Below are 18,550 nucleotides of genomic sequence, written 5' to 3' on the forward strand. Positions count from 1 at the left end.
AAATTAAAAAAATTAAAAAATAAGAAATATCTCTTCAATTTTCAGAATGTCACACACATAGGAGGCACTTAGTTATTACTGTTAAATAAGTACATTAGGGCCACAAAAAGCAAATACAGAAATGAAAGATGCAGTATTTCGTTATGGCTGTCTGCTACTCAGAGTTTTATTTCAAAGTGTGACCTGGTTTGAAAGCATTTCTACCTGGAATTTCCAAATGCCTGGTGAATGAATGTCTTTAGTTTTTCTCGGTGATCTGTCCAATTAGGATGATTTATACTGCAAGTTGTTAGTAGAGCCTTTTTGATAATAAAGCATTCTTATGACCTTAGTTTGATGGTTGAGAACACTATGGAAAATGTAACGTGTTCCATAAATTAGAACCTTGTTGGCCTTTCAAAAATGTTGGCAGAGGTATGAATGTTTTCCTTATACTACTGTCTGTATGGAGTCCATGAATGCATTACCTTTGTCCAGTGAATTTTTGAGAAAATATTAACAAGTCTCACTCTTTTATACATTCATTTAAGAAACACATTCTCATTGATTCACTTTCCCTGTACACAGAGGTTGCAGAATTATAGCATCCAGTGAGTTCAGCTTCAATGTTAAAATAATAACAGCAACAAGAATAAGAGTTTTGCCGGGCGCGGTGGCTCAAGCCTGTAATCCCAGCACTTTGGGAGGCCGAGGCGGGTGGATCACAAGGTCAAGAGATCGAGACCATCTTGGTCAACATGGTGAAACCCCATCTCTACTAAAAATACAAAAAAATAGCTGGGCATGGTGGTGCGTGCCTGTAATCCCAGCTACTCAGGAGGCTGAGGCAGGAGAATTGCCTGAACCCAGGAGGCGGAGGTTGCGGTGAGCCGAGACCGCGCCATTGCACTCCAGCCTGGGTAACAAGAGCGAAACTCTGTCTCAAAAAAAAAAAAAAAAAAAAAGAGTTTTAAAACTATTCAGGAGCCGGGCACGGTGGCTCAAGCCTGTAATCCCAGCACTTTGGGAGGCTGAGGCGGGTGGATCACGAGGTCAAGAGATCGAGACCATCCTGGTCAACATGGTGAAACCCCATCTCTACTAAAAATACAAAAAATTAGCTGGGCATCGTGGTGCATGCCTGTAATCCCAGCTACTCAGGAGGCTGAGGCAGGAGAATTGCCTGAACCCAGGAGGCAGAGGTTGCAGTGAGCCGAGATCGTGCCATTGCACTCCAGCCTGGGTAACAAGAGCGAAACTCCGTCTCAAAAAAAAAAAAAAAAAAAAAAAAACAAAAAAAAACTATTCAGGAAAAATACCTCACACTGAATTGATGTCCCTGAAAATTAGATGTAATGTTTAAAGGAACAGTTTGTGCAAACTGAAATAGACTCAAAGGAGAAGGAGAAATGTTTCTGAAAATAACATAAGGTGACCTCACTCCCATCTATCCAGTAATCTGAATTGACTATTAAAAAAGCATACTCGGCAGCCTAGAAATAATAGAAAAGGCCTCAAAAATATTAAAAATATCACATAGTTTATGTTTTCCATTGCCGGAGAGAAACTAAAAGTTGTCCTCAACATAAAACCCAACAATTTAGACAATGAGTAAAATGAATATACTCTTAATGAAGTTTCTCAGGTTAACTCCATAGTTAACTAATGGAGAAGAAATTTGAAATTGAAATTGTGTGTTACCAATTCATATGAAAATATAAAAACACTACTAATATCCCCAATGCTACACTGACCAGTGGAATACTGAAACCAACCCATAATGAACATTGAAGAGACCATATATTTAATAGCATTCACCCCAGAGGTTATTCTAATTTGAAGAAGACTAATTTGGGGAAAGCTTATAGAATTCTTCCCATGCATTCACACATAGAGAGAAGAATTTTTATCAGATATTCTGTACACGTTCAACACTTCTAAAGTTTTCTGCAGCTCATGCATTTGCAATCAAGAAATGGCAGCAAAAATTCTTCCAGAAAAGGAAGCCTCCCAACTTTAAGTACTGAGTCTGACCCATCATATGGAGAAACTAATGTTAAATGCAAGATTTTGGATGCCCTGGAGGATGATTTATGTGACTAGAAAAGAGTTGTAAATGATTGGTTTCCAAAATCTTTTTCATTGTACATTCAATTTATTGGAGTTATAAATTATAAATTTAAAATCATAGTCTTCCACAAACATTTAAGTTCAGTTTACCAGTCCTATTTATCTACTTCTAAATATAACCGATTCTATACTCACTTTTAAGGGAGATTTGACCTTTAATTAATTAAGTAAATTATTGTAAACATTTCAAGGTGTATCTATAAAACAACATACTCAATTACCTTTTTAGTTTTCTTGTCTGACAAATATTCCCAACTTCCTAAATAACATGGCAATTCTAATAGATTAAATTGTATGGTGATTCTTAAGTTCTCTTAAATGTCTCAATATCATTTATAAACTTGCTAAAATTTCAAGTTAAATGTCACGAAACTGAAATAATTACTCAATTATAAATTTTTTATTGTAATTACAAGGTTAATCTTTAGACATTACAATCTACCAAATCTATTTAACATTATAAGGTTTAAAAGCACTTAAAAATTCAACTATATACATATTATTCCTAAATCTCTTTGGAGTGGAAGATTCTTACCCAAAAAGAAAACAAGGTGGGTGGATCACGAGGTCAAGTGATCAAGACCATCCTGGTCAACATGGTGAAACCCCATCTCTACTAAAAATACAAAAAATCAGCTGGGCATGGTGGCGCACACCTGTAGTCCCAGCTACTCGGGAGGTTGAGGCAGGAGAATTGCATGAACCCAGGGGGCAAAGGTTGCGGTGAGCCGAGATCTCACCATTGCACTCCAGCCTGGGTAACAAGAGCTAAACTCTGTCTCAAAAAAAAAAAAAAAGAAAGAAAGAAAGAAAGAAAAGAATGTTTCAAGCCACACAGTTAGAGTTACCTTTTCAAAGGTATGTGGGAGGCTGTGATGAGGGGAAGAGAGAGAGTACCATCTTAACTGAGGTTCTGGCCAAATATGACATCTGAAACTGCAGACATCCAGGGCAATTTTTCCTCACTGCCTGTCACGTAGAGTCCCTTCTTACAGTTTCTATTTCCCATACTCTAAAACTTCAAAAGGACAATGGTGATGCCTTAGCTCACATCCCCAGGTTTATGTTCCATAATTACTTAAATTTCAAGATAAATTGGAATTGGTAATTTCCTCCCAGATGGCTGCATCACTAATTTGACTTCCATGGCTCTCAAAATAGTATTTTCCATCTTGTTCCAAAGACTTTCCCTTCTTTCACTATTATCCTGTTTTATAAAACCACATAACGTTTATAAATATTGAAATAATATTCAATTGAATGCTAACTGTCGCTTGTGACTTTAGCTGATCCTTTATTCACAACTCCCACGGTTGTCCTCCTGAGGACTACAAGTCTTTTGGTACCTTGGTTCTGGTACAAGAAAGCAGCCAGAATGATGTTCCTCAGCACAGAATGAGGACCTGCATCTCAGTGAGTAGATTAGAGGCAGCATAGAACCAGCATATAGAAAGGACCAGAACAAGAAACATGACCAGCCTAGGATGGAGCACTAACATAAGCCCCAGTTGGTGACAAAATATACATTCCAAGCACTGTGGATACAGTAATAAATCTGCCAAAGATAGCCCCCTGTCCTCAAGGTCACGGTTCTAGAAGGAAGGCAGAATTGTGTATTGACGTAATTATTTGCCTTACATGTGGAGAAGCGGGTGTACTTCCATGCATGTTAATGGTTTGGCAAAGTGTGTATCACTAGATCTAATACGTGTGTCATTCATTCTTAAGTGTTCACTCGTTCATCACTTTCAACAATGCATTGAGAACCTACTAGAAACCTGAAGATGCACCGGATGGTCCACACTGAAATGTGCAGTCACTATCTTGATTCCAGGAAAAGACACACAAGTTTGAAAATGTCTCCTTAAGAAATGAGAAGACATTTCACTTTATAATTTGGCAACCGTGAAAATTAAGTACTGACATTATAAAATATGTCCTAAATCTAATTGAAATTATAATTTTCACTAGATGTTTGGACATGTTAATTTATTATGTTAATGGCATTTAGTAATGTTTTTTCGCCAAATAATTTTACAGAGTTTGATATATAAGTGGCCATAAGTCACCTCAACCTTCTAACAGTTTTAGCATGTTTGGCTATCAAATTAGTTCTCAGGGAGAGCTCTCCAGAGAGAAAGAACTCTAGCAGAAGCAATACTTTAAGTCGTTAAGGTAGCCGGTTAGCATTCTGTTGAAAGCAAAGGCAAAATTAGCCCAGCTGTTTAAAAATCCAGAGAACAATAATAACCCAAGAAAACTTCCTAAAAAAAAAGACTTTGAGGCCGAGGCGGGTGGATCACGAGGTCGAGAGATCGAGACCATCCTGGTCAACATGGTGAAACCCCGTATCTACTAAAAATACAAAAAAATTAGCTGGGCATGGTGGCACATGCCTGTAATCCCAGCTACTCAGGAGGCTGAGGCAGGAGAATTGCCTGAACCCAGGAAGCGGAGGTTGCAGTGAGCTGAGACTGCGCCATTGCACTCCAGCCTGGGTAACAAGAGCGAAACTCCGTCTCAAAAAAAAAAAAAAAAAAAGACTTTGGTAAAATATTTTTTAGGCTGGGCAAGGTGGCTCACGCCTGTAATCCCAGTACTTTGGGAGGCCAAGGTGGGCAGATCACGAGGTCAAGAGATCGAGACCATCCTGGCCAACATAGCGAAACCTCATCTCTAAATAAAAAAAATAAAAATAAATGATATTTTTTATAAGAACCAACCACGCGGGTCAAACAAAAAACTCCCGATTTTCTTTAGCTATGAATAGATGTAAAAACAAGAAAAATAAGAGCTATTTTATAGATAGGAGTGAAATCTATAAATATAAATAGTTAAACTAATCTGAAATGTAAAACAAAGGTGACTTTTGCATTCACAATTATCTTGCCATTATCAAAACCTACATAAAACCTATACTCTAGATCAGGTGTCCCCAAACTTTTTACACAGGGGGCCAGTTCACTGTCCCTCAGACCATTGGAGGGCCGCCACATACTGTGCTCCTCTCACTGACCACCAAAAAGAGGTGCCCCTTCCTGAAGTGTGGCGGGAGGGCCGGATAAATGGCCTCAGGGGGCCGCATGCGGCCGGCGGGCCGTAGTTTGGGGACGCCTGCTCTAGATAGTATTTTAGTCTATTTAGCTACATGGTATCATTCATTATATGTCTATGTAATAGTATTCACCTGAGAATTATGTATCTATATATTTTTATGGCTTTAGCATTTTCCAAAAACTGACTCTTGAGAAAATACTTGTAGCAGCTGACTTCTCTTTGTGTGAGCTCTATAAAGGTCTTGTTGATTTTGCAGAGTTAATGCAGTTTCCAAAAGTGCATTAAGTTAATTCCCCTGATGCTGGTTATGTTGAAAATCTGGCTTAACATTTACTGAGTTCCCACAATGAATAAGACTGGTTTCCTCTAGTAAACTTAAAAAAAAAAAAAAAAAAAAAAATCTGTGCTGAACAGTGTCAAGATTTGAGACAATTGAAAATATTGGCCGGGCGCGGTGGCTCAAGCCTGTAATCCCAGCACTTTGGGAGCCTGAGGCGGGTGGATCACGAGGTCAAGAGATCGAGACCATCCTGGTCAACATGGTGAAACCCCGTCTCTACTAAAAATACAAAAAAATAGCTGGGCATGGTGGCTCGTGCCTGTAATCCCAGCTACTCAAGAGGCTGAGGCAGGAGAATTGCCTGAACCCAGGAGGCGGAGGTTGCGGTGAGCCGAGATCGCGCCATTGCACTCCAGCCTGGGTAACAAGAGCAAAACTCCGTCTCAAAAAAAAAAAAAACAAAATGTTTGAATAGGACTGTTGTACTTTAAAATCAGATATCCAGCACTGCACCTAAAACACAAAAAGGACAAAAACTATTTCATTTTGCAAATGTCTTTAACATTTTCAGTAGTTTCCCCTACAGACATTGCCTTTGTGTTTGCTACATTAAAAATAGGATAGAGAAGGCTTCAACTCCTTCATCATATGCAGCAGGCATTTTGCAGAATCAAGTAATGTATCCACTGACCATAAAGTATGCAATACAAGCTCAATGTGTGTGAAAGTGTGAATCCAAAACAAAAAATGAAATAACACATTTCAAGAAATGCAATGGCATTGCCTCAAAGGATGGCCAGCAGATAAAGTAAAATGGTATGGACATAGTAGGTGTTCATTAAATATTCCCTAAAATAAATTGAAATTATTGGTTCTACTAACAAAGGCCTACATTTTCATCTAGGAAAGTTGATTTCAGTGTGGAATGCTACACAGTAACATTTTATAATAGTTATGAAGAAAGGTTGTTTTAGAAATTACCACTTGGCTAAAAAAGGAAAAGGAAAAGGAAAAGGGGTATTCAGGATATGGGTCAGGGAGGTGACAATACAACCTTTACACTGAAGTTTCTCTACCCTAAACTCATGGCCAAAGGTTATGATTTGTGCAAGTTTTTGAGCAGAGTTCTAGAAATAAGCTATTTCTTAGGGAAGACATTACATAATGGCAGTGAATAGCAGCTGCATAGTGAAGAAAAGATTTTATGATTTTAAATACATTCACCTATATATGAAGAGAAATTGGATAGGTCCAATCAGACAGTATCACTTTGGGATCTGAACATATGAGGAGTTGCTTGTATTGAGCAAATAATGCAATAATTATTGTTCCTTCCAATTACCTTGACATGCATAACTGCAGCAAGAGGTTTTTTAGCAACCTGAATTTAAGTTAAAAATTATATTTAGAGCCGGGCGCGGTGGCTCAAGCCTGTAATCCCAGCACTTTGGGAGGCCGAGGCAGGTGGACCACAAGGTCAAGAGATCGAGACCAACCTGGCCAACATGGTGAAACCCCGTCTCTACTAAAAATACAAAAAATTAGCTGGGCATGGTGGCGCGTGCCTGTAATCCCAGCTACTCAGGAGGCTGAGACAGGAGAATTGCCTGAACCCAGGAGGCGGAGGTTGCGGTGAGCCGAGATCGCGCCATTGCACTCCAGCCTGGGTAACAAGAGCGAAACTCCGTCTCAAAAAAAAAAAAAAATTATATTTAGGCTTATTTAGAAAATAAACAGCTTGCATCCATTTTAAAAATAATCAGCCTTTGTTTGAAATGAAATGTCTTCCAATGAGGAGATAGTTATTATTATTATTATAGAACTATGATGCTTAGCAATTATTTGATAGTAAACAGATTTCTGTAAAAAACAAAATATTTACCAGTAGTGGAAAGTTGTTCCATGGTGTATTATCATAAGTAATTCATTCATCTTTGTTTAAGAGTCATCTCCTTAATACTCCATATGTGCCATCCTACCCTTCAAAGATAACTCATCTGGGGACAGTTAAAGAAGTGAATAAATCACCTGAAAATCATAAAAGACACTAGTAACACAAACAGGCTCTTCTCTTAGGCCACGTTTCATTAGGAAGAGCTGGGTGTTAGATCACTTAGAAAACACCATATCCTGAATATTCAAAGAAAGGAAAACCTTCACAGAGCAACAGACTCTTGGCAATCCGGTAATTAACGAGAAGGAAAGAAAAAGGCAAATTTAAACATGTTTCAAATTTAAGTTCATTCGACCCATCATCTAGCTCACATACACCTCCTCCTCTGTGGCATTTCAAAGTGCACAATTTAAATACCATTTCATGAGAAAAAGGAAAATGAAAACCCGGAGATGTATATCTTCCATGTTAAAAACAAGCACACCGTTCTTAGTTTGCAGCACTCAGGTCTCATGCAGAATTTTTAAAGGTCAAAATTTTACTAAATCAATTTTTACCCATTATCTTTAAAATGTTTGCTTAACACTTAAAAAGCAGCTTAACTTTCTAAAATGTTTGAAGGCTCTTCTCTTCCAAAGGAAACTTACTAGTCCAGTTATATGAGACAACAAACACAGTATGCTCAGCACTGAAACTTGAAAAGACACGTAGTTGGTGTATTTCTCCATTATGCGACACTGGATTCAGCGCACACAAAAAATAATCATACGCAAATGAAAAGTACCATCTCCATCCTTTCTTGTTATCACACTTCTGGCATGCTAATACCCATGGTGTCAACATCGACCAACATGGCTTTGTTTTATGATATGCATTTTTGCCTATTTGAGAAACTTCATTTATTCAAAACTATTCATTGAGTGGCTGCTATGCCCCAAGCATACTACTAGACATTTGGGATAAAAACATAGTAACAGAATACAATTCCAGAGCACAAGAAGCTACAGGAGCTACAGGAGCTTCTTGCGCTCCAGGATTGTATATTCTCTGTATATTTATCCAATGTAGACCAACAACGAAAAATGCCATACTGAGGTAATAATAATTGTTGCCATGTATTGAATTAAGAACTTTATATTTACCACCTCATTTAATCATCACATTATTGTAATTTCATAGGTGATGAATTTGGGAGGTAGAAGTTAATTGACTTGCCCAGGAACACTCAGCTAAAAATAAGAAGCCTCAGGATTTGAGCTCAAGTCCCCTGACATTAAAGTCCACACTGTAATTCTTTACATTACAGCTCTCCAAAGAAATATGGAAGCAAAAGAAAGGGCACCTGTAGGGGTAAGAAAGTTAGGGAGCGGGAAGAAAGTAGATTTCCAAGAGCTTTTGCTTCTGCTGAGACTGCAAAAGAGTAAGTGAGACCGGGCGTGGTAGCTCACACCTGTAATCCTAGCACTTTGGGAGGCCGAGGTGGGTGGATCACCTGAGGTCAGGAGTTCAAGACCAGCCTGGCCATCATGGTGAAACCCCATCTTTAAAATAAAATAAAATAAAATAAAGAGTAAATTAGTTGCCCAGTGAGGTGGCTCACGTCTGTAATCCCAGCACTCTGGGAGGCTGAGGTGGGCAGATCACAAGGTCAAGAGATCAAGACCAGCCTGGCCAACATGAAACAGGGTTTCACACCCTGTATCTACTAAAAATACAAAAATTAGCCAGGCGTTGTGGTGGGTGCCTGTAGTCCCAGCTACTCGGAAGGCTGAGGCAGAAGAATCTCTTGAACCCAGGAGGCAGAGGTTGCAGTGAGCCAAGATGGCACTACTGCACTCCAACCTGGTGACAGAGCAAGACTTGACCTCAAGAAAAAAGAGTAAGTTAGTCAGGAGCTGAGCAGTTTCACAATAAATTTGCTAGGAAAATAAGCCAGATTGCCAATGAAGATGTTGATGTTGCCCTAAACTTATTTAGCTCCCTAAAGAAACGGCCATAAAGACATCCTCAAATATTGATGCACACTTTGTTCTTATTGAGTGAAGCTTGCTTGATTCAAGCTTGCTTGATGATTATTGTAAATTGTCAAACTGAAGGAAAGCAAGAACGTCCCACATTTTAAAACTGATAAAAGGCAAACAGGCAGGATGCGGTGGCTCACACCTGTAGTCCCAGCTATTCAGGACGCTGAGGAGGGAGATACCTTGAGCTCAAGAGTTCAAGGCTGCAATGAGTCATGATCATGCCCCTTCACGCCAGCCTGGGTGACACAGCAAGACCCTATCTCAAAAAAAAGCAAACAGAAAACAGTGAGAAGAGGGAAAAGGTCCTTCAGGAGTATCAACTAGGCCTGTGCAACAGCCTTCTAGGCGGAAGGTATTGGGCAGGCTTGGAAGCAGATCTCACATGACAATGCAGCCAAGAGTGTTTACTCTAAATGACTATAAAGGCCATGGAGGACAGTTTCTAGAAAACTGAAAATAAAAAAAGAATATTTACAAATTAGCCCTTCTTCTTTTTTTTTTTGAGGCGGAGTGTCGCTCTTGTTACCCAGGCTGGAGTGCAATGGCGCGACCTCGGCTCACCGCAGCCTCCGCCTCCTGGGTTCAGGCAATTCTCCTGCCTCAGCCTCCTGAGTAGCTGGGACTACAGGCACGTGCCACCATGCCCAGCTAATTTTTAGTATTTTTAGTAGAGACGGGGTTTCACCATGTTGACCAGGATGGTCTCGATCTCTTGACCTCGTGATCCACCCGCCTCGGCCTCCCAAAGTGCTGGGATTACAGGCTTGAGCCACTGCGCCCGGCCAGCCCTTCTTCTTAATAACTAGAATGTAAGCAACTTCATTAAATGTGCTTCTATACCTTACACTATTTTGGCCTCACAGCAGTCCTGTGAGTTCTGAGTTCTTAAAGTATTCCCATTTTATACACAAGGGAAAGAGGCAAACCAAAGTTAAAAGGATGAAGCTATTTAACAATAAAAGAATTGTGATGTATTTGTCTAACTTTAATCACTATAATCAAAATTATTTTGTCCTTTTCAGCTCCATAAAACAGGGAGAGAAAAAAGCAAACAAACAAAATTATTTCTCCTCTGCCTCATTGCTGCAGAATCATGCTCTGATTCTAAGCATAACTTAAAATCTTACTCTACATAAACCACTATACTAGCTGTTTATGGAGGAAAAAAATGGAAAACATATGCTCCCTATCCCTGAAGAGCTCCCTGTATGAGGCCCTCTGCTGGAGAATTACCAAATGAATCTTTTTTTTTTTTCTTTGCTGTACATCCAGTCTCCTGTGACAAATGAATCTTTAATACTATGATAAGGAATGATAATGGGCTAATGTTGTGTTTCTCCAGCTAGTGAAGCACTAGTTCCAAGATAAGCTCCATTTTTTTATTGTTGTTATTGTTGTTATTTGTTTCTGTGACAGGGTATCACTCTGTCACCCAGGCTAGAGTGCAGTGGTATGATCATGGCTCACTACAGCCTCAAATTCCTGGGCTCAGGCAACCCTCCCACCTCAGCCTCCCAAGTAGCTGGGACTACAGGCACATGCTACCATGCGCAGCTAATTTTATTTTTTTGTAGAAACAGGATCTCATGATGTTGCCTAGGCAGATCTCAAACTCCTAGCCTTAAGCACACCTCTCAACTCAACCAGGTGTGAGCCATCATGTTCAGCTACCTTTTTTATAAAAAATAAAAATATAGGCCGGGCGCGGTGGCTCAAGCCTGTAATCCCAGCACTTTGGGAGGCCGAGGCGGGTGGATCACGAGGTCGAGAGATCGAGACCATCCTGGTCAACATGGTGAAACCCCGTCTCTACTAAAAATACTAAAAATTAGCTGGGCATGGTGGCATGTGCCTGTAATCCCAGCTACTCAGGAGGCTGAGGCAGGAGAATTGCCTGAACCCAGGAGGCGGAGGTTGCGGTGAGCCGAGATCGCGCCATTGCACTCCAGCCTGGGCAACAAGAGCGAAACTCCGTCTCAAAAAAAAAAAAATAAATAAATAAAAAATAAAATAAAAAAATATATAAAAATATAAAAAGGATGGTGGAGAGGAGGAAATCCCATGGTGAGAGGCTGGGAAATGTTATAGAATATGCATCTAACTTGAAGATTTGAAACATACATTAGACTATTACAGGCTCTGTTAAGCCTTTCAATATACAAACCTATTTATCTTTGTTTGTGTAATACTTATCAAACCATGCTCAATGTATGTTCTGTGAAATACACTTTGAGAAAAGATGGGTTAATGTATCACACCTTACAAGAGCTATTTTATATTTCTTAATAATATTTAGAAATAGGATCTCAGCCCTATGGTGAACCAGTAAGGGAGTTACTAGCAAATGAGTCATCTGCCACCTCTCAAATCAGTTGTCATAGAAAGCTGCCTCTTTTGTCTGAGCAAAGGCTTTCATGTAGGAGCAAGCCCAACTTGCCTTCTCTTCCATTAACCAATCACAAGTCGATCAAGAACATCACTTCTGGCAAAAGCTGCATTGACTCATTCAGGTCTAAAAATAAGTCTTGACCATGTGTGGTAGGTCTAGATTCTTCTTAGGATTTAACACCTATCTTCACTAATTTTAATCTAACATCTATCTTCGCCTATCTTTTCGTTGTAATCATTTGCCACTAATCCATACTAATCTGTTATAAAAAGAGGCCATACAAATAATCAAAATCCCCACTTCTTTTTTTCAAGTTGTGTGGAAATATGCCAGTATTAAACATTCCATCACAATATTTGGCAAATGCATATTGGCATTTATACACTTTAAATTTTAACAGACTCAGAGAAGAGTAAGTCCAAAATAATCATTCCAGGCTTTGAGAAAGAAAATTCCTGCTCTAAAGAATATTTTTGAGATAGCATTTTAGCTATAAATCAGATTTACTTCTCAAAAGCAATCTTGAGCTACATGGAAAAGAAATAGTGTTTTAAGCAAAGTAATATTAACTCATATTTAACTCTGGATGGAGTGGTCTGGGAACACAGAATCCATTACTTAGACATAAATTAATAAAGGTTTCTTTTATGAGTTATGTATTTCAATGATTGACATACATGCCTAGGAAGGCATATGTTTGGGTTTGAACACATGAGTCCCTAAGCATAGAAATAAGAAAAAGGTATAAAATAAAAGGAAAGAAAAATGGGAAAAATGGTCATGCCTAGCAAGTATGATATCTAATGGAGCACTTAAAATCAGCCCCTAGCCCAGTCTAAGCTCATTCTTCATCCCACTTACAAAAAGGCCACAAACAGTAACCCCCAGTGCAAAGGGAACCCATCTGGGGTCCAGACTTAACAATGTCTGAAGTGATGACATCACTGTCAGGACCATTTGTGGTCCTGCTAAATGAAATTGGCTGATATTTGCAACCCTCTTTCAAGAGATTTTTGCAGATCTCAGAAGCAATACAAAATGATGACTGAGACCCAACATTCAGCTGGTCAAAAATCAAACTGATTCCTAAGGTATTATCACAAAATAGGTTTGGCTATTCCTCGATGACCAGTTCAAAATTGAATTTTCTTTGCCTTTTGATGAATTCAAATGTTGAACATCTTGCAAAGAGAATCATTTTCAGGAAGCAAGTTCAACTACACCCCATGTCCTGTACCAAACATGTATAAAGATTGCTTGTTTCTGCTCAGGAAGAGAGCTAATTGTATCAACAAACATCTGTCCATAAACTGCGAGTCTAACCAAGTAAAGCTCTAGCTTGACAATTCTACCACAAGAAATGGCTTTATGGGGATATGTTGTTCTATTTTGCTGGAGTTCTTCTGTTATGACAACTAAATCCTTAGAAATCAGCTATTTTTATTTAATGTTCAGGAAAAGAATCTAGATTAAGAAAACTAACAAATCTGACATCTCTCTTGCTGGAAAACAAATGTGAGCAACTTCACCTCAAAATTTCAGTCAAGTAAAGGCGTTTGTTAAGTTCAAAAGTATTTCCTAAGTCTGAATCAGAAATGTTATTTCAACCCAAAAAATAAAATACTTAAAAGGTGAAAATAGTTAAGACAGTTGCCCTTTTTCAAAAGCAGGAGTCCTAGTGAAGACAGATGTCTATACCAGCTATTCTGGAATTTGTAAATGTCAACAAACTGTACATTTCCTGTCTTTTGTCATCCATTCTTCAATAATCCAGTCTCCCTGACCTGGACACCCTAGTGTCCTCCAGTCCTCCCAAAACCTTTCTTGCAGACTCACATATCTTTATGCTGTTCTTTAAACTCCCAATTCTCTATTCCCCTGAGGGCAAGGGACGAATCTTCTGTGTCATCTTCTACAGGTTGTTCAGAAGCACAACTCATAGAAGCCTGGTCTACCTTGAGTATACAGGTGCTTGAAAAAACACTGAATGAGCCCACTTGTACCTCAGGATAAACATTCATTTTTATTTCTTAAGGTGGTTTTAAAAGAACTGAAAGGGCTTTTAAGAATGGTGAACATTTTCTTTTACCCAAAACTTTCTTAAAGTTAATTCATACAAGCACCATCAAAGTTATATACTGATCCAATGTCTACATTTACTAGTTTCCTGAAGATTTCTAATCTACTTGGCCTCATGAAAGGTGATGGGAGGATATCACCTTTGTAGTTTTGTTAGTGTGGTTTATAATAGTTTAGACTTTTAAAAATACAAGGTACACAGACATTTTGTATACTATTAGTAATACCATAGACTTAAGGTCTCCTTCATTTAACAAGGAATTGTAAAGTACATATTGTACAACACTTCTGAGTTTGTCTCTGTAAGAGGAATTAAATCAATGCATTTTGTGTGTATAAGGAATAAAACATTTTATTTTAATACACTGTGTTATGCAGCTATTGATAGAATCATTTTTTCCATATTGCATAGTCAGTATTTTTCCATAATATAGATTATTTCATAATGTGATTCAAGCCTGCCATGTGCCAAACATGAGCTGGGGGCTGGAGACAGGGTCCCCACTTCATAGACTTGCAATCTAAAAGAAAAATTTGCAAATTTTGATGAACTATATATTCCAAATAGGTAAGCAAAAGAATCATTGTTTCATTTTCTAAAGCGTATCACATTCTAATAGTAATATCACTTTAAAACTTTATTTCCAAATTTGAAACAACAAAAAGTTAATCATTAGCTTTCATATAATCTCTCTGAAGTAACAACACAAAAACTCTGCAGAGCAATCTACAAAATAGAGTAAGAAAGAGTTCTCATTAAGTAGGCAGCAGGAGAGTCACAAATACTTCATTAGCTTTAACTGTGCCTAGAATGGCTTGGCTTTGGGTGATTGGATTTAGCTGAAAATCAGTTATCACATTTTAAATTTTTTTCTATATGAAACTAAGTTTCAAAATGTCCAATTCTACATGCTGAATCCTGCTAAGCAAAGTAGTTAATATTAAATGTTTCCTTGGATCTGATCTTAGAGTTTTGACAGCAAACTTACACAAACCTTTTTTTCTTTTCTTTTTTTTTGAGACGGAGTTTCGGCTCGTTACCCAGGCTGGAGTGCAATTGCGCGATCTCGGCTCACTGCAACCTCCGCCTCCTGGGTTCAGGCGATTCTCCTGCCTCAGCCTCCTGAGTAGCTGGGATTACAGGCATGCGCCACCATGCCCAGCTAATTTTTTTTATTTTTTATTTTTAGTAGAGACGGGGTTTCACCATGTTGACCAGGATGGTCTCGATCTCTTGACTTCGTGATCCACCCGCATCGGCCTCCCAAAGTGCTGGGATTACAGGTTTGAGCCACCGCGCCCGGCCTACCTTTTTTTCTTACATTATTTGAAGGTAAGAAATATTTCCTGAAGACTTATTGTTGATCAACCCATATACCATGCATTCGAAGATCAAAATGTCTGTTGATCACCTATTTTAATGCCTTCTCAGTTTGGTTCTTATGTATCATTATAAAACTATTCTGGCCCTGCATTGAGAATTTTTAGCCTACTTTTTGGCTTGCTTTGTCACTAAAGAAAAATTAAGCATCCCACGCTGATATTATTAGCACCGATAACTTTGGCAGTACCTTGAGTATCAGAAGACCAGGCCCAAATCATTTCCTCAGCAGAAACATAATGAAAAAAGTCCCAAGAACATTTTTTTTTTTTTTTTTTTTTTTTTTTTTTTGAGACGGAGTTTAGCTCTTGTTACCCAGGCTGGAGTGCAATGGCACGATCTTGGCTCACCGCAACCTCCGCCTCCCGGGCTCAGGCAATTCTCCTGCCTCAGCCTCCTAAGTAGCTGGGATTACAGGCACGCGCCACCACGCCCAGCTAGTTTTTTGTATTTTTTTAGTAGAGACGGGGTTTCGCCATGTTGACCAGGATGGTCTCGATCTCTCGACCTCGTGATCCACCCGCCTCGGCCTCCCAAAGTGCTGGGATTACAGGCTTGAGCCACCGCGCCCGGCCCAAGAACATTTTTAAATACCTCTTTGTTAATACTAAATGCATCACAATTAACATAAATCAGAACGTGTTTTAACATACTTCTAAGAAAGATGAATACGGATGGTTATTTGGGAACATCAGTTGGAATACAGACCCCATCACAAACTGTTCATCTCCCATGGTTATAGCAGAGAAAATGGAATACTCCTTTTTCCTTGGAAAGGCCTTATGCAGTTTCAAAATCTGAACGTCAGTCACAAGCCACTTTTCACCCTGATGGGAGGATCTACATGTCTGCATACACCACCACCCCAGATTGGCAATATCCGTAAGATTCCCCTAGCATCCAAAGCAGCGAGTGTACCTAACACGTATGTACACACAGGTAGATATGGATACACAGAGCCGATAAACTGGTCCTCTGGAAATTAGGGGAAAAATGATAAATGACTTGTTCTCCTTTCCTCTAAAGCACTGCCTTCTGCACCTTATCTTTCCACTTCTGTGCGCAAGGAAGGCCAAGCCCCGCCCCCCTTGCTGGAGACTCGCAATCATTCCTTCGGGTTTTTCGCACAGCAAAGTGAGAGTGACCGCTGGGGCTGCGTGCGCCAGGATTTGCTTTTTCTGTATTGCTCTCCTCCCCCACCCCTCCCCGCCACTCCAGCCTCCCTAGCCTATATTCACTAAAGAGTGGCCTAAGGTCTGGGGAGATGGGCTTGGGGCTGGGGGGATGGGACGGGAAAGCAGAAATTGGGCCCCTGGCACTCTAAGTCGGGTTATTCCCCATTTCCATCCCTCCCTCCACTTCCCACCTTCCAACTTACATACCTTTTACTAAGAGGCACCTCTGGGCCCATCCTTCCTTCCTTCCCCCACCGCCCCCAGTCACACCATTTGCCGCCCTCCGGGATACCCCCATGGCTGTCAGGGGACAGCCCCCTTACCAGGCTCATGGACGCCAGGGCTGTCGGACAGCTCGATGACCAGGAGCTCCCGGCCCTCGAAGCTGCGCCCCACCGTGTAAATCCTGCTGATGGCGGTGCACTGCAGCCACACGGACACGAGCGCCTCGCGCAGCTCGGGGTAGCGGTGGTACTCGAAGGAGATGCCGTCCTCCTGCTGCAGCCGCCGGCGCCGCCTCATGCCCGCCGCTGGCGCCCCGGGCTCCTGGGCTTCGGCGCCCAGGAGCCACCCGCAGGCGGCGAGCGCCCCACACAGAGCCAGCAGCGCGCGGCCCCCTCGCCCGGCCATCGCTGTGCTCGCCGCCGCTGTCGGTGCCTTCCTACGCGGGCGGCCTCTTTTGTCTGCCCGGCCCTGGGCTTAGCTGGCCGGCGCTGCTGGGGGCGGCAAGTTCCGCACCAGCCTCCACTCGCCTCACCTTCCCGGGCTGAATGAGTGTCAGCCCGCGCACTGGGGCCACCCAGAGGAGAGGGGCGAAGCTGGGCTGCACTATTGGCCGCGGAGCCCAGGGGAGCTGCAGGAGAAACCACTGCGAGGAGGGGGTCGGCCGAGAGCGAGACAGGCCGGCGGGGATCTGGGAGGGCTGCTGGCGTTATTTGTTGGCTCAGAACCACGTCAATAGCCAAATGGCGTCCGGGACGACGCAGGTGAAATGACAGCTAAGGTCTAGGGCTCGGGAACGTTGCTGTCATTGAGACACCTATGACCCACCCACGTCACTGCATATGGGAAAAATATTCTTGTATTGTTAGTGGAGACTTTTAAAGCGACATCTAGTCCAAGCCTGTTTCCATCTTGATGCACCAAGAATTAGAGAATATACCAGAAAAAAAAAAAAAAAAAAAGGAAATATTTGGCAGCCAGTTGGCTTCTCCTGATGCGTCTTTCCTGTTTCAAGAATCCAAACACAAACCCGAGGGTTAGGTTTTCGTTTATTGAAAGGTCTTGCTGGAAATCAGAACATTAAGTGCTTTGATACAGAGGTTTAAGAGAATAGAAATGCTTTCTTCCAATTTGTAGATACTGTCCTTAATTGTATTTATACACATTCCTAGATGCTTCCAAAAAACTAACAAAACAGATAAGTCAATGTCATGTGGCTGTGCCTGCACCAGCCCTCTTCTGTAACACTGTAGAGAAAATAAAGTACAACTCTACTGATGCTTTAGACAAAGGGCCGGGCGCGGTGGCTCAAGCCTGTAATCCCAGCACTTTGGGAGGCTGAGGCGGGTGGATCACAAGGTCAAGAGATTGAGACCATCCTGATTAACATGGTGAAATCCCGTCTCTACTAAAACTACAAAAAATTAGCTGGGCATGGTGGCGCGTGTCTGTAATTCCAGCTACTCAGGAGGCTGACGCAGGAGAATTGCCTGAGCCCAGGAGGCGGAGGTTGCGGTGAGCCGAGATCGCGCCATTGTACTCCAGCCTGGGTAACGAGAGCGAAACTCCGTCTCAAAAAAAAAAAAAAAAATGAAAAAAGAAAAGTAAATCCTGTTATGGAAAGAAAACCGACGATGATATCACACCTCCATTCTTTTTGCAAAGCTCTTGTAAAAAATATAAAATCATTTACAGCTTTAAATACCGACCCCTTAGTCGGGATTTGTATTCCTGGAGCAATGTCTGGAACAGATGTTACCGTAAAGAGGTTGCTTTTTGGATTCAGGAACAGCACAAATCTAAATAAATAAATAATCCATTGGGTATTGCAACCAAGCAGGAAAAGTGTACACCATCGCAGGTAATTTTTCATGTTAGGCTTTTTTTTTCTAAACCTGTTCATTTTTCATCTGTTTAACAGTGCATTGCACATAATTAAA

At 40.7% G+C, this 18,550-nt stretch overlaps 1 protein-coding gene across 1 annotated transcript in view; it reads right to left on the reverse strand.

Moving 5' to 3' along the window:
* The window catches only part of CPE (carboxypeptidase E), a 136,110-nt gene extending 118,755 nt beyond the window's left edge, over nucleotides 1–17,355 (reverse strand). Inside the window, exon 1 of the mRNA XM_074396760.1 lies at nucleotides 16,712–17,355. Within this exon, the coding sequence (XP_074252861.1) occupies nucleotides 16,712–17,018 (307 nt within the window). The 5' untranslated portion in view covers nucleotides 17,019–17,355. The remainder of the gene's footprint in view (nucleotides 1–16,711) is intronic.
* Between the last annotated feature and the right edge of the window lie 1,195 nt (nucleotides 17,356–18,550).

This window comes from Saimiri boliviensis, chromosome 3 (assembly GCF_048565385.1).
Source record: "Saimiri boliviensis isolate mSaiBol1 chromosome 3, mSaiBol1.pri, whole genome shotgun sequence".
Taxonomy (NCBI): Eukaryota; Metazoa; Chordata; class Mammalia; order Primates; family Cebidae; genus Saimiri; species Saimiri boliviensis.